This window comes from Pantherophis guttatus, chromosome 1 (assembly GCF_059756535.1).
Source record: "Pantherophis guttatus breed Tessera chromosome 1, ASM5975653v1, whole genome shotgun sequence".
In the NCBI taxonomy this organism is placed as follows: domain Eukaryota; kingdom Metazoa; phylum Chordata; class Lepidosauria; order Squamata; family Colubridae; genus Pantherophis; species Pantherophis guttatus.
In genome coordinates, this window is record NC_142063.1 from 228,429,297 (window position 1) to 228,442,881 (window position 13,585).

General features: G+C 36.1%; 1 protein-coding gene across 4 annotated transcripts in view; it reads left to right on the top strand.

Moving 5' to 3' along the window:
• Positions 1-13,585, top strand: part of ADGRB3 (adhesion G protein-coupled receptor B3) — a 502,073-nt gene that overhangs the window by 444,006 nt on the left and 44,482 nt on the right. For all 4 annotated transcript variants that reach the window (XM_034431977.3, XM_034431978.3, XM_034431980.3 and 1 more), the window contains 4 exons: positions 219-369; positions 1,858-1,927; positions 5,178-5,244; positions 9,101-9,186. In XM_034431977.3, the coding sequence (XP_034287868.1) occupies positions 219-369; positions 1,858-1,927; positions 5,178-5,244; positions 9,101-9,186 (374 nt within the window). The remainder of the gene's footprint in view (positions 1-218; positions 370-1,857; positions 1,928-5,177; positions 5,245-9,100; positions 9,187-13,585) is intronic.

Here is a 13,585-nt window from a genome sequence, read left to right on the forward strand (position 1 = left end):
ATTAACAACTGCTGCATTTTCATTTTCCTACCGTAAGAGTATGGCTACTATGGGCCAAAACAAATACAGTATTTTGGCTATAGATCTGTATGAAAATACCTTCAGTATTATGTGTTATCTATCTCTGGTTTAAAGAAAGCAGAAGCCAGACTAATGGAATGTAACTTTTAATTATTCTCTCTGAGCCTTCACTACAATTCTTTTTTCTTTGTCTACAGAACATTTGTACCACGACCACTGCATTTTTACATTTCTTCTTCTTAGCTTCCTTTTGTTGGGTTTTGACCGAAGCGTGGCAGTCATACATGGCTGTCACTGGAAAAATTAGGACACGGCTCATAAGGAAGCGCTTTTTATGCCTTGGATGGGGTGAGCTCCTGTTATTCAGCTGAGATTTTTCTTTTTCAGCTTAGTGTTTTTGCATGAATAACCTTTGGAATATGAATGCTTGTTTCAAGAATCTTGGCAGGTAGAAGGAGATTGTACTGTTCCTATACTGAATATCAATACTGGAATATTGATAGAATAGCAAGCAAGCATATTATTTAATTCCATTGATTTGCTTCCAGGTCTAGCTGGTAATGAATTTTCCATAGTTTACTAAAGTTTATCATACTATAACTTAACGTCTTTAGAAGATTTTCTGTAAAGATGGTAATATATAGACTTTTCAAAGCATAACTGTGCCTGTGATTAATACCAATCCATTTTTATGCTGTATCTTTGTTATATACTATATCAAATGCTTTGGTGATTTACTGATGGGATTGGTCACAATGCAGGATAGGATAACAGGAGTAGTTGACAAGTTAATGGTAGCTGAAGGATATACTTGAGTTATTGCTGGTGAAAATATTCTTTCCATATAATTTATATCATAAAGCATGCTTTTCTCATCCAAGCATGAAAAGCAATAAGCACTGTGATTCTCACGAGTAACCCCTTCTGTAGAAATTCTAGTCATAGCCACAGTAAAACTGTAGCTGGAGGTCACTTATTCTTAGAGCTACCAGATGAGGGATGCAAAAATCCAGATTAAAATTAGATAGCAGCAAAGAGGTAGAGTCAATTTGAATGCATTGCATTCAGTTCTTTTAGCCCACCCCTGGTAACCTTATCCAACCTTATTTATCTTACAGTGGTGAAATTATTTACCCATTATAACTATGTCCTGAAAGCCAAAAACCGTATGGACATTAAGGCAACCAAACAGCTCAAAGAAAGAGGTTTCTGGCCCAGGTAACACCATTTGCACACCAGAATAGAGTACAGATAGGAACCAAATAGGGAACAAATCAATGAGCTGAGAATAATTACTAGCTCTGTAAGGTTTCCAGACATTTTAATTATTTAAGTAATAGCTGAGAAAGGCTGCCCTTGTATTGTCATGACTTCCAAAAACCACTTCTTCAGAATCGATCGCATAGTCTCCCAAGCTGTAGTTGCTTGTCTTCTGGGTATAGATAGGCATTGTAATGACCCGATGCAATAAATTAGCTGTATACCGAAGTCTTTCTATCACCTGACTCATAATACTGAATACTCTTCTTTATATATTATTTAAAATATCCCATTTTAGGGCTTTTTTTGCTCACTTTTTTCTTTTTCAGCAACAAGAGCAATATGGCCTTAGAAAAAAATGGTGGAAATGTTTTTTTTTTTCCTGGGACATGGTAAATAAACATAAGAAACAAAAGGGATATGAACAGAGAAACAGTATGCCTAAGTTTCATTGTATGAAAACCTCCAACCGCAGGTTTTGGGGCACCATATGGGTATGAGATGTCTAGCAGGATAGCCTTTAGATGTGTAGATCATTATGTACACAGAGAAATAACACTGGAGTTTTTCTTGCAGGTTTACCAGCATTGGTCGTGGCCATATCAATAGGTTTTACCAAGACTAAAGGCTATGGAACCACTCAATAGTAAGTCATTCTATCATAATATATCTTATTTTCAAGGAGAGCTCCTATATTCCTGTTTATCACATTGCCTGCATTTGGCTATTTGACTGTATCCAGATTTAGGATTGACACTGAGGGTCTTTAAAAGTAGTCCCTGGTTCCCCAGTTCTCTGAGGGAGGAAGAAACAATGGTACATAGTCAACTGCTCTCTGTAGAATTTGATATGTTTTTACCTTCATGGGCAACAAGTCATAGAATGAGTAGCTGCTTCTTTCATTATTCCTGTCCTTGCCTGGCAGCTCAATTTGAATAACCATAAAGAAAAAGATACATGCACTGAAACAACACCATATAATAAGTTGTTGTCTTTGTTAATCATGGTTTCTTGAAATATTGTTGGTTGGACATTACATTTTGAGCATTACATCTTGATTTTCAAACCCCAGTGGGTAGACTTACACAACAAACAAAGCAAAAACCAACCGAACTACATCAAATAACCTAATGTGAGAGACCAAAAAAGGCAAGAGTAAATCATTGTGTAACTGGTGTAGCATTTGTTTCTTCCTGTCTTGTTGTTTTACAGGTTTGGGGTGGAAGGGAAAAGGCTTGACTGTTATGAAAACTATAAATGGAACATTTTGGTCCCTTTGCACTCAGAGCAAAGATAATTGTGAATATGGAAAGAGGACTCATTCCAGTACCCTATCAAATATAGATGAAGTTAAGACTGAAAGCATTAGAAGCCACTGATGAATAAACATCCACATCAGCTTCTGTAGCCTTGGATGAAAACAGCACTTATCTGGATATTTATTCATGTTCTGGGTTTTGGTAAAGGATCAGGAGCTTGTCAAGACTCTACCTTATATCAATTCTGGTCAAAAAAAATTTTTTTTTACTTTTTAATTGACGGCTGAATCATTTCTTCAGGGCTAATCTGTTAGGTGGGTGGATAGAGCTAAAGCAAGAAGCAGGATCACAACAACTCTTTTTAACTGTCTTTCTGACAGCTTTCTCTGCCTTTCTTCAAAGGATCAAGTTACAGAGAAGGGAGGAACAGCTTCTATCAGAGGCTAAAACGATTTTGAAATTAGGCTGGGAACTATATATAGTCCTAGCATTCCAGAAGGCAATGAGTAAACTTCTTTTAAAACAGGTGCTTGATATGTACTGCAATTGGATAGTGACTGTTTAGACAGTTTTTTTCACATTGGGTTTGTCTGGGGTGGGAAATTGAGTGGTGTATTAGAGATTATGTTTTATACTGAGCTTTTAGATTGGACACCAAGCAGAGTTGGTTGACTTGTTCGAAAGGAAGGGAGGGAGGGAGGGAAGGAGGGAAGGAAGGAAGGAAGGAAGGAAGGAAGGAAGGAAGGAAGGAAGGAAGGAAGGAAGGAAGGAAGGGTGTGGAGAGAGAGAGAGAGAGAGAGAGGGAGAGGGAGAGGGAGAGAGATATGGAGGGAAGTGACCTTAGTTCATCCACTCCTGCCAGAGATGAAAAATGACTTGATCCTCACTACATTTGCATCCACTAAATGAAAGAATGACAATTCCTAAAGTATGGGGGAGATGCAGTTTCTCTCTAAAGGCCATTCAGTTTAAAGGGATTAACAGCTCCTTATTTTGTGAAGAGTCGTACATGCGCTCTGCGGAACTCACTAGCCTGATTTCATCACATTAATAACTTTAATTTAATGCCTTGGTGTCTTAAGTCAGGAAGTGTTCTGAATTGTAAATTATCATCAAAGAGCTATTTAAATATTTATATGGAATAAATTCAAGGCTACAGCCTTATATTTCAGATATACCTTTCCGGGATAACAACTGAGCGAATGCAGGGAGCTTTCTGAGCAAACATGGATAGGTTTGCTGTTAACTTACCAAATGTATTTAAGATTGTATCCCTTGTTCTTTGGAAATGAAACACAATTGAACTTTCTCTTCCTTTGTTTTTGGCCTCAATATTGTTCCCTCCTCCAAATGCACTGCAGTAAAAGAGGTGGGGAATTATCCCAAACAAGTGAATGAATCTTGCACTGGAACTACATCTTTCAATTTCCCAGCAATACAATCCTTGTTTCAGTGGATCAAGGGAAAGATTGGAAAGGATTGCGGGGTAAAAAAAAAGAAGGAACCAGATCAGTTTGTGTGGCCTGCCTTTTCCTTGTGGTTATTCTCCTCAGTGTTTCCCAACCTTGGTAATTCTAAGTTGTGAGGACTTCAACTCCCAGAATTCCCCAGCCAGCATGGGAAGTTGAAGTCTGTACATCTTAGAGCTGCCAAAGTTGAGAAACACTGTTTTAAAGTCTTCATTAGTTGAAACCCTTAAAAGATATTTTAATATATGGAGGATTAGCACTAGAAAAGGAATTTTAAAGGCTGTTTTTAAAACCTGCCCATCCTATGCTTATAAAAGCTTCTTTAAAGAAAACCAATATTTTCTTCAAACTGTAATACCTCAAAAACTGTTTAATAAAAATAAGGGCAATTAAAAAAAAAAAGACAATGAGTGCAAATCCATGACATGGGTTATTTTTTCTTCAAATATAATTATTCCACATAAAATAAAACAATGCCCCAGATTTCTTAAGACATGCCAACAGTATTTTGTAACAATATAAATTCTATGGTTGTTTGGGATGAACTGTATGGCAGCATTTAGCCTGGTTTAGTTGAACCTGAATGCAGATCTCGTTAGTACTTGGAAAGGAGCCCACCAAGAAAGTTGGAAAGTTGAAAACACATCCTGGAAGAAGGCAGTGGGAAATTACTTCTGTGAAATTGCATGGTTATATTCACAAGACAACCCAAGACTGATCTCAAAAGTGACTGAAGTTGTAAGTGAATTGCATTTTTTCCAAGACTGAATACATTCCTGACTGCTGCTGCTTTAGTCAATTTTAAAAATGTTAAACATGATTCTGGAACAATTATACTATGAACCAGAGATTTATTTAGGTTATATACAGTTCAGCAAGCTTTCTCTTCTGTGCCACACCTTATCATTTGCTACAGTGTATGTCTCTCTTATAAATGAAATTCTGTATATTCCGTATTTCTAAAAAGAGTGGTGAAAATGGATTATTTTTTTAAAAAAATTACTGTTTTAAGATGTGCTGGCCTGAAAATATAATAAATAATACTTGCTATATTTGATGAAAGCACCTTGAAATCTAGCAAAGAGGGAATCAGTGAAGCTTTGCACTGGATAAACATACAGATGCTACACCTTATTAATTTATATTAGTTCTTTTTTAACATTTCCAGTTGCTGGCTATCTCTTGAAGGTGGACTTCTCTATGCTTTTGTTGGACCTGCAGCTGCTGTTGTCCTGGTAAATATTTCTGACATTTTTAATAATCATAAATAGATGAACAGTTAGAAAAAAGAAAAACAGAAAAATGTACTGTATACATTTGTAACATACTTTGTAATGTTTGCATGTGTGCAGTTTTATTTGTGAAATAGGATTGTGTACTATTTTTTCTGTATGAGATTAAAATCTATAAAGAATATTAGAATACTTAGAATACAAGTATGATTTATTTCTTGTATTATGAAACTACCTTGTGTTTATACCAAAGACTTTAATTACAAAAACAAACATTCCCACCTTAATAAATTTCTGCCCATACCTTTCAGAACGTCTTTCTTCAGTAAGGTGCCCCCCAAAACTATTAGACTAGAAATTCCATAATCTTCTGTCATCATGGGAATAAGAGAGATGAACTCTGAACTAGCCACTTTTGAATAGGAGCCTTGCACTTTTAATTAGTGAAAAAAACTTCTATTTTATTTTGTTCATGACACAAAAACTTGATAATGAGTCAATCTATTAAACTATTCTTGTCCTCCAGATTCAATCAAACAAACAAGGTTTGCTCATTCCATCTGGAATGGAGGCCAGAGGTCAATTTATTCAAACAATAGTCATTTGCTTCACACTGTTGTGTTAGCGTATATACAGCTGTAAATAAGAGGCTTATTATGAAGCAATTCAATGCACAGAGAGAGTTTCAGCCATTCTTGAGCAAAGAGCAGTCTGAGCACAAATAGCAGTCTGTGAAAAGGTGACAGCTATCTCAGCAAAATCACCTAGTTTTCATGTGCTTAAATCTCCAAGTACACAGAGCAAAATGGTGAGTAACTGTTTGTGTGAGTACACCTTACGCCGTAGTCATTTCAGGATTATGTCAAAATGCTGTTTGAATTTAGCTGACAAAATAGTACTGCTGACATTCCATCACTGGACTCCACCTAAAGATGGAGCTTCCTTGACATCTCTCATCCATGTTCAGGTTATATCTTCTCTTGGCAGAGATGCAGGAAAAGAGTAATAGTCAAGCCCTCTGCAGCCATGGTTTTTAATGGGATGCCCAACTATCACTTCTTTGGGTATCAGTTACGTATGTTAGGCTGGCAACAAAAGGAGAATGTTAGCTTGGCAAGATCATCTCAAGCATATTTATCCAAAAGTCCTCTCACTGGATTTAATGGGGCTTCCTCTCTAGGAGAGAGGCTTAGATTTGCAGCCCAACTTGAACCTAAAGTAAGAACTTGCCATGCCAAACAACACATTTATAGCTGTGATAGATAGATAGATAGATAGATAGATAGATAGATAGATAGATAGATAGATAGATAGATAGATAGATAGATAAATCCATTCTTGTAGTTGTGTCCTAAACCCATTGCCCTTTCTTCTCTTTCTCACACCTTATCTGCTGGCACAACTTAATTTAATATGTCTAGATTCGATAGAGATGTGTATATATTGTAGAATATTAGAAGCTACATTGAAGATATCTTAATCATGATAAAGTTTATGGTTCTCAAAATGACCAAACAGATGTCAAGGGAAATCCAAAATTAGGACTCTTCCCTTCCCACCACTATTGAGAGTCATAGTTGCCTCTAAAATCAGTGGTAATATCTAGTTCCAGGTTATGATAAAGCCAGATTGTGCATTCTATGGGGCTGGACCTTGTGGCATGTGGGAGAGGTTTCCTATGGTGAGCTAAGGGGAAAGTAGGTGTGCTAAAACAAAAAATGGACATGTCCAGAATAAAAGCACATTTTTCCACATCCGTCTTCTACCATCTTATCTGATCTTTAAACCATCCTCTTTAATTTTACCTTATTTATTGGATCAGTGGCAGTGAGTAGAGGATTGGAACCATCCAAATATTAGAAGAAGAAGGGGTTACACAGGATAGTCCTGTAAATGTGTTAATTTTCTCTCTCTCTTTTTCAAACTACATGACTTCATTTCAAAGATCCTACTATATAGACTATATTGATGTTTTAAATCCTACATGATGTTATCAAGATATCCAATGATTATACATTTATTATGGCCATCAGATTATTTTCACTAGACAGTAAAAATTTAAACATAATTTTCTTCCTTTCACAGTTGTACAAAAGCTTATACAAACAAAGAACATGGATAGACTCTTAGTGTAAAGCCAAAGTAAAAATATCACACTCTTAAATAAGGGTGTTACTTTTGTCATTGACACAGTCTCCTGTGTATAAAACTGTAATGTGGCAAGGAGTGTGAAGTGTCAGCATCTCAGTCCTGCAACTGGCTCAGAACGTTGTGCAAAGCAGGAGCTGCAAACTTTATGAGCACCCGTGAATTTTCAAAGATTTTAGATTTCTAAATTATTGAGATCTTTATGTATCCCAGCTGAATTAATGAAATTTTTATGAGATAAGGTCCAGTTAGAACGTAGCTGCACAGTATTAAATTTAATGGTCAGTCCAAAACAGATTGATTGTGATGTTTGGATACGCTGAAATGTATTGGAAATGTACTGGAAGGTTTTCATAAACAATATATCTTTGGAAGAATAACTTAATATAACTCAGAAGAAGGTTCATGAGAATTACTGATCTATGATGACAAAACAAAACAAAAACCCCTCAGTAACTCAATAAACTATATTGGTTTAAAAATTAAAATTAGACTTCTGAACTCCTTGATAATCAAGCTTGCATCTTAAATGTAATATATATCTCAATTAGCCAGGGTTCTCTTAACAAATCACCATTAACTGTGAAATGGATTAGATGAGATCTTGAGCTAAACTCTGCTTTACCTAATTAATTATTGTAAGAATGTTGTTATAAATCCATCTTTCCTTTATAATTCCTCTAGATTAGGGCAAGCAACTGACACATAGTATCAGTGGGTGATTTGATGACCCAAATGGCTAGAATCATGTCAGATACACATATGGAACCAGAATTTATTGTTTTTCCTTTGTTCAGAGACATGCATGAATTATTTAAAGTATATTAGCTTATTTTAGAATGTGGCCTACAATTTCTATGTATTTCTTGCCTTAAATCACAGGAAACTGCCAGCAATTTTTGACTTTTGCAGAGAGAGAGGTTTCAAGGGCATGCAAAACACTTGAAACCCTGGGATCTATGATTTTCCATTTATGCTCTAAACTCTTACTAAGTAGATAAACGCCAATTAACAGTGTGATTCTGTATTTGTCTAAATAAAAGTAAATCAGAATTAAACAGGATTCGCTTTCCAGGTAATCTTTGTATGTGCATAGGTTTGCAGATTTAATGAATTTAATCTTATTCAAAAATTGTATTCCCAGTAGAATTATAATGTTATTATCCCATTTGCTCCTAGAATCTGGAGATATTCAAGACTGAGCATTTCCCCTTTTTGCATGTAAAACATGTGAACTGTGATCCTTCCTATCCTGTTCCCATAAAATTATATTATAATTCTAGTTCGTTGTCCAGTCTGAACCTACCAGTGCAAAACAGATAAGCAGAATTCTACAGTGCTCCATGTCTTAAAGTTATATTTCTGTATATGTGTTATAGTATGTGTGTACCCGTTTATATCAAATACTAATAGGAGAATACCACTAAGGACTATACATATCCAGGTTTATCTTGGATACTACAGGCAAGGATCATATTTATTGGCTGACTTAGAGGGCATGGCATCTTTCTGGAATATCTAGTTCTCTCTAGAATGCAATCCTTGAGTCCCTTTACTTTGTAAGAGTCACAGATGCTGAGATATAGGATCTAAATTGCTGTTCCTATTTCTTTAAATTAATACCAAATGTATTAAGGTTCATATTTCATTCAGTGTCATTAAAGGGGCAACTGTTACTTTTTTGTTTGTTTGTTTGTTTCATATTTAACAGGTCAACATGGTGATTGGCATCCTTGTGTTTAATAAACTAGTTTCCAGAGATGGAATCCTAGATAAAAAACTCAAACACAGAGCAGGGTAAGCAAAAATTGGAGTGTATCAATGATGTATTACTAAATTCTGTCTATCTATTGTTAGATTCACCACATGTATTTTTATTTAATTTCACATTGAGCCTTTTTCTCTTAATTTAACTTCCAGTTCTGTTCATCTCCAAATTGCAGTTACCTTATTTTTCCTGAGGAAATGTGACTGAATAATAGTAAGAAAAATAATAAAACACAAGTACAGTTGTATTAAGTTTTTAAAAAAAGGAGGTGGTGAATCAATGTCCACGTTTTGAAAATTTCCTTAGTTCTGTACAAGTTGAGTATTTAGAATTATATAATTTTGATTAGTAGGGGGGTGGAATCTATTTTTAGAAAAGCCGGAAGCATTCTAAGATTTAAAAGTATTAGAACTGGGCCATTTGTGTGATTACTTATGGGTTATGAATCAAGAAGAATTAGACATACTACCAAGCAAGCAAGCTAAGTATTAGTGTCTCTTGTTTTCTGCAGATATTGCATCTCCAAGGTGCAAGTGACATTGGGATTCAAAAGTCTGTTATATGAATATAAAAACTTATATTTATTCTCAGGGGTCCTTGGTATTCTCTGAGCTTGGTTGTTTTCTTGCAGATGTTTCATTACCCAAACTAGGTATCATCAGTGCTAGTTCTAGTCCCAGTATTTGTTCTTAGAGAAATGAGGAAAATATTATTAGTCTAAATTTGAGTCATCTCATTTCTACATTCCCTCATTCTGTTTCATTCTTCTCTTCCTTCCTCGGTGGGATTCTGTGCTCTTAGCACTTAAGTGGAAGGATGAGTCTGCGTTTTTCAGAGATTTTCATTCACATGAGATAATAGTGAGGAAATTTCGTCAATTTGCTTTCTCCACCACCACCCCACTTCCCATTCTTTTATTGTTCCAAAATAGACAGAAAGCTTCAGGGGCAAAAAGAGTAATGAAAAATGACTCTCCCACCTGCATTTACCAATTTCGAATCTATGCATTTAAGCCAAAGCTTTTCTTTACACACAAATCACTAGAAGATGTGGTTAATATACCCAAGTCAGGCTTTCTATATCAAAAAGATTTCCACCCATAATGGTTTTTTTTTTTTTGGGCATATCTACTCAAAAGCTTTCTCACAAGAAAGTTATTGCAGCCTTCCTTTCCTATTAAGAAGAATGGGTTGACCTATTTTTTCCCCCACTGGGCTGAGCTCAGATGTGATGAATTTGAATCAATGTCAAACTTCGTGTGTGTGACTATGTGCATGTTGTTCTTTTGGATTTTGGATTTTTCTCTGGTGTAATTGATAAAAGTTTATAATGCTAGGTCCCATTTTTGTGATTTCCTTTAGACTTTTTCTATCTGAAAGGTTTTTGAGTATCACCAGTCCATTAATGCACTGCTGCATAAAACAAGTTTTATCCAGTCAAAATTAAGCCTGTTAACCCAAATTTAATTTGGGAGTATATGTTTTCAGGAGTAGGCTACCATGCAAGTTACCTTGTCAATACAAGAACTAGACATACAAATGAGTAGAGCAAGAAGCCAGATTACTGTCAATCACTTGTTCTGAAGGGGCTAGGCACTAGCTTCATCATCTCTGCTCCTTTTTTTCTCAAAATACTTGATGAGCAATATTTATCATCTTTATCAGATAACTCCCTCAAAAAGAATTAACTTTGGCTGGATCCTACTATGAGATGTTTTGGTTAGGAATGCTTCATTTGATATAGTTGCATTTTTTAAAGAATATTTATTAATCTGATAAAATAGTTTGTGAATCCAGCCAGTCTTTCATAGCCTTCTAATACCCTGTTTCCCCAAAAATAAGACATCCCCTAATAATAAGCCCAATCGGGCTTTTGAGCGCATGCGCTAAAATAACCCCCCCCCCAAATAAACCCTCCCTGGAAATATTTAAACGCATGTGCATCCGGTCCCCGCCATTTCCTCTGGTTAGGGTTAGGGAGACAGAGCTGGAAATCAGGTAAGACGACAAGAGCCCCGTCTTGCTCCACATGCCCCAAAACAATAAGACATCCCCAAAAATAAGGCCAAGCGCTTATTTCGGGGTTCAAAAAAATATAAGACAGGGTCTTATTTTCAGGAAAACACGGTAAAACTGCCACATGATAATTGTTTTACAATTTGTTTGCATTTCAGTCTGCCAAATGAGGATAGTAGTTCAAGGTTTTGGAGAAGTGGGTTTTATTCTCCATAAGTAAACAGACACACAAATACACTCACACGCCTAATGTTAAAGTCTGCAAGGTGTAACTATGGAAGTTACCACCTGAGTGCACTGAATATAGGATTTCAAATTACAAAGTAGGAAAGTGTCCGATTTGCTCTAGTGGTTAAGGCACCAGACTAAAAAGTAGGAGAATGTGAATTCAAGTCCTATCTTTACCATGAAAACCAGCTGGGTGACTTTGGGCCAGTCGCCCACACCCATAATGCAATGCGTGCATGACCCCCCCCCCACATGTGCCCCACCCCTGTGCTCCCCCATCCCCCGTGCATGCTTGTGTGACCTCCCCACACTCCAGTGGTGGGTTTCAAATTTTTTTACTACCGGTTCTGTGGGTATGGCTTGGTGGGTGTGGCATGGCTTGGTGGGCATGGTTTGGTGGGCATAGCAGGGGAAGGATACTGTAAAATTTCCATTCCCTCCCCACTCCAGGGGAAGATTACTGCAAAATCCCCATTTCCTCCTGATCAGCTGGGATTCAGGAGGCAGAGAATAAATGGGTGTGGGGCCAGTCAGAATTTTTACTACCGGTTCTCCAGAACTGGTCAGATCCTACTGAAACCCACCTCTGCCACACTCCCACACACATGCATGCATTACCCCCGCACATGCGTGCGCAATCCCCACACATGCACACACAACTCCTACATGCGCCCCACCTCCTGCGCATGCACGGCAGAGACCTGAAAAGCAGCTGGCTGGTGGGAGGCACATGCGGTGGAGCTGAGCTGAGGTAGTGCTGAGCTGCGGTGGAGGGCTCGCATGCCCGCAGAGAGGGCTCTTTGTGCCACCTGTGGCACACGTGCCATAGGTTCGCCATCATGGCTATATACTCTCCACATTCATCTCTGTTGGTTAGAAAGCATTTTACCTCTCTTTCAGAATTTTACCATCAGCATAAGAAAAAGAACAGGACAGTGGTAATGCTGTAATACATTTTTATATTATTCTTACATGTTCTATTTTTCAATTACTGAAGAGAGATTTTACAGGGGTTTTCCTCTCATCAAATTGAGAAATGGTTAAACTTCAAAATATTCTGAAGTTGACAAACTCTACCTTCATGGGCTTCCATACAGTCACCTTCTCTTTTGCATCACTTGATCAATGCTCCTGTAGCAAGCAGGATTGTCTATAATAGTAAGAAGGGGAACAAATGTTCATTATCATTATAATTCTTCTCCCATTTTTATTTTCCCAGCCATACATTTCTTTTGAAAATTGTATATGAGTTTGAAAATTTTGCAAACATTTCAAAAATTCTTGATAAATATATTTTGCTTATTTATTTATTATTTTTATTTTATCGCATTTCTATGCCGCCCCACTCCCAAGGGACTCTGAGCGGCTTACAACAGAGAATAAAACAATGCAACAATATCCCAATCTTTTTGAATCTATTTTTGTTTGCATTTTTTTTAATGTACAATTTGTTATATTCACTAAGGGAAAAAACACACACACACACATGCTCGTTTTGTGCACATTTTAAAGCTGTGAACCACACTGAATTTTTTTGAAAAGAAACAGAATTTGTATACAGATAGGTTTCATTCGCTTGTAAGTTGAGAAGTATGAGTTAGTGATATCAAATTATTGAAATTATTAACATTGATATTATCAATTTTCAACATATCACAGTGCAAAAATATTTAGTCTACAACATCATGTTCCATATTCTGTACAGACAATTTTTATTTTTTTGTCTTATATATGCTTTTATGCAGCTTTGAACAAAAACAAACCTAAAAATAAAAATTACCATTGTAAAAAATTATCATTTCCCAAACCATGTTTATGTGTACAAAACAAATGAAAATCTGAATATTTTCCACTTCATTTGTGTGCTCTCTTTATTTGTATGATTTGTTCTAGAAATAAGAGATGCATTGTTTGTTTGTTTTTTAAAAAAAATTGTACCTTCTGCTTCAGAAGAACCTTTTTATATACTTTCATCCTACGGCTTTAAAATAAAACTATAAATTACTATAACTAAAGAGATTGGAAAGTGCACTATTTTACAAGTCAGTTGAAGTTTTTTTTAATGTTCTTCTTTTGTCTTCAGTATGTAATAATAACTACTTTAGCTGGTTTTTTTTTAAAAAAAAAAACTTCCATCATAGAAATAAATTAAGATGAATGGAAGGATGAAAATAGCCAAATAATG